At 43.2% G+C, this 2,052-nt stretch overlaps 1 protein-coding gene across 1 annotated transcript in view; it reads right to left on the bottom strand.

The window, feature by feature from the left end:
• The window catches only part of LOC101851206 (sodium- and chloride-dependent glycine transporter 1), a gene marked incomplete in the record, with an annotated part of 36,108 nt that overhangs the window by 1,873 nt on the left and 32,183 nt on the right, over nt 1-2,052 (bottom strand). Inside the window, 1 exon segment of the mRNA XM_013085007.1 lies at nt 1,086-1,262. Coding sequence (XP_012940461.1) covers nt 1,086-1,262 — 177 coding nt within the window.

Genomic DNA, 2,052 nt, shown 5'->3' with positions numbered 1-2,052 from the left:
TGTGTGTGTGTGTGTATGTGTGTGTGTGTGTGTGTGAGTATGTGTGTGTGTGTGTATGCGTGTATGAGTGAATGAATGAGTAACTGAGTAGGTGAGCGAATGTGTGAATGTGTACTGTGCGCGGGAGTGGGTATGAACGCACGCCAATTTTTGTATACAGTATTTTATTATGCATATAAATGCACGTTAAAATATTTTCACGTTTTAAAAAAAAAAATCCTGTTTTGGGAGGTTGGGTTTTCCTTTTTTTTTGTTGGTTGAGAGGAGGAGAGGCACTAGACTGTGCCTTCTGTCCCTTTCCCGTTACACTTTACTGTCATCTCTTAATTCAAATCTCCCCCCCCAAAAAAACTTTCTCTCTCTCCATCTCTCTTGTACTCCATCCTCCCCCTCCTCTCTCTCTCTCTCTCTCTCTCTCTCTCTCTCTCTCTCTCTCTCTCCCCCCCTCCCCCCCCCCCCCCCCCCCACACACAATACATATGCACACAGACATACAAGAACAGTAGTGACTGCAAGACCAAAGAAAAGCAATAGCAAACAAATGCAACAACAGCGGCGATGACGACAATAGCAACAGCAAAAATAATAACGACAATGTGATAAATTCAACATTATCAACAATGACAATGTTACCAACAAAAATAACACCAGCAACAACAATAGTAACAAGCAAAAAAACCAAAAAAACCCCCAAGAAGACAGAAACAACAAAAAAAGGGGACACCCCCTCCCCGACCAAAAAAAAAACATATGTATAAAGAAAAACAAAAATAAAACAAAAAACCGAACAAACAATAAAAAAAAACAACCATGAAAACAACAACGACAACAACAATCCAAACCAACAACCACTGAAGGAATATAACACCATAAATAAACAGTCAGTCAAACCTGGAAATACGTTAGTTTCAGCAAGTCTTTTATGGCCCTTGCAACACAATGAGGTCATATGTCATATAAGTGCCGAAGATTAGAGATGTTACAAGAGAAACAAAGACAAAAAAAGAAGGAGAGCAGATAAAGACAATAGATGTTTGACTGGAAAGAAGAAGCAAACCACACCAGAGCACCCGCCAACCACCCACCTGGAAATATGTGTCTCCCTCGGTCTCCTGACAAATCTTGTAGACCATGGTCACAGGTATGGCGGCTGCCGACGCCAGAGTGAACAGCCAGCCGAACACATCGGCCCAAACAGGGTAAGTGTAGTCGTCTCCATACGTGGACGGGGAGTAGTCAATGAACATGTACACGAAGATAAACTGGTAGAAAAAATACGTTGAAAGGGAAAAAGAACAATTATTTGGCCCTCCGAAATTGTTTTGTTTTAATTTATAAGTGTTTTACGACTCTTGTAACACGATAAGGTCATATAATTATTACAAGTTCCGAAGATTAGAGGTGCCACAAGAGAGTTTAGTTTCAGTAAGAGTGTTACGGCCCTTGCAACACAACAATGTCATTTTCTAATACGGGGTGCCCATTACGGATGGGATCGGCGGAACAGGCCGATCGCCCGTCTCGGTCGCCTGGGGGTGCCCACTACTACGGATGGGATCGATCGGGCCGATCGCTGGGGCCGATCGCTCGGGCCGATCGCTCGACTCGGTCGCCTTAAAAACAAACGTGTTTGTTTTCAGTTTCAGGCGACCGAGTCGACGATCGTAATAGGCACCCCGTATAAGTGCTGAAGATCAGAGGTGTTACTAGCGAGTAACAAACACAAAAAATGAAAAAGAGATAAGGATGATGGGCATTTGATAGGAAAGAAGAAGCGGACGAAACAAGAGCACCAACCAACTACCCACTCATATTTTAAGATGAATTAATAACTTATAACTTACAAGTTTGAAATTAAGATGTGAGTTTGTGGATCTTTCTCATTCTCTCCCTTCATCTCTGTGTTCTCTCTTTCCACTCTGTTGTGTGTGTGTGTGTGTGTGTGTGTGTGTGTGTGTGTGTGTGTGTGTGTGCGCGCGTGTGTGTGCGCGTGTGTGTGTGTGTGTGTGTGTGTGTGCTTACGTGTGTGTATGTCTGAGCGTCTCTCTCTCT

Source organism: Aplysia californica, unplaced genomic scaffold, assembly GCF_000002075.1.
Source record: "Aplysia californica isolate F4 #8 unplaced genomic scaffold, AplCal3.0 scaffold00334, whole genome shotgun sequence".
NCBI lineage: Eukaryota > Metazoa > Mollusca > Gastropoda > Aplysiida > Aplysiidae > Aplysia > Aplysia californica.
This window is presented reverse-complemented; position numbering and strand designations above follow the sequence as displayed.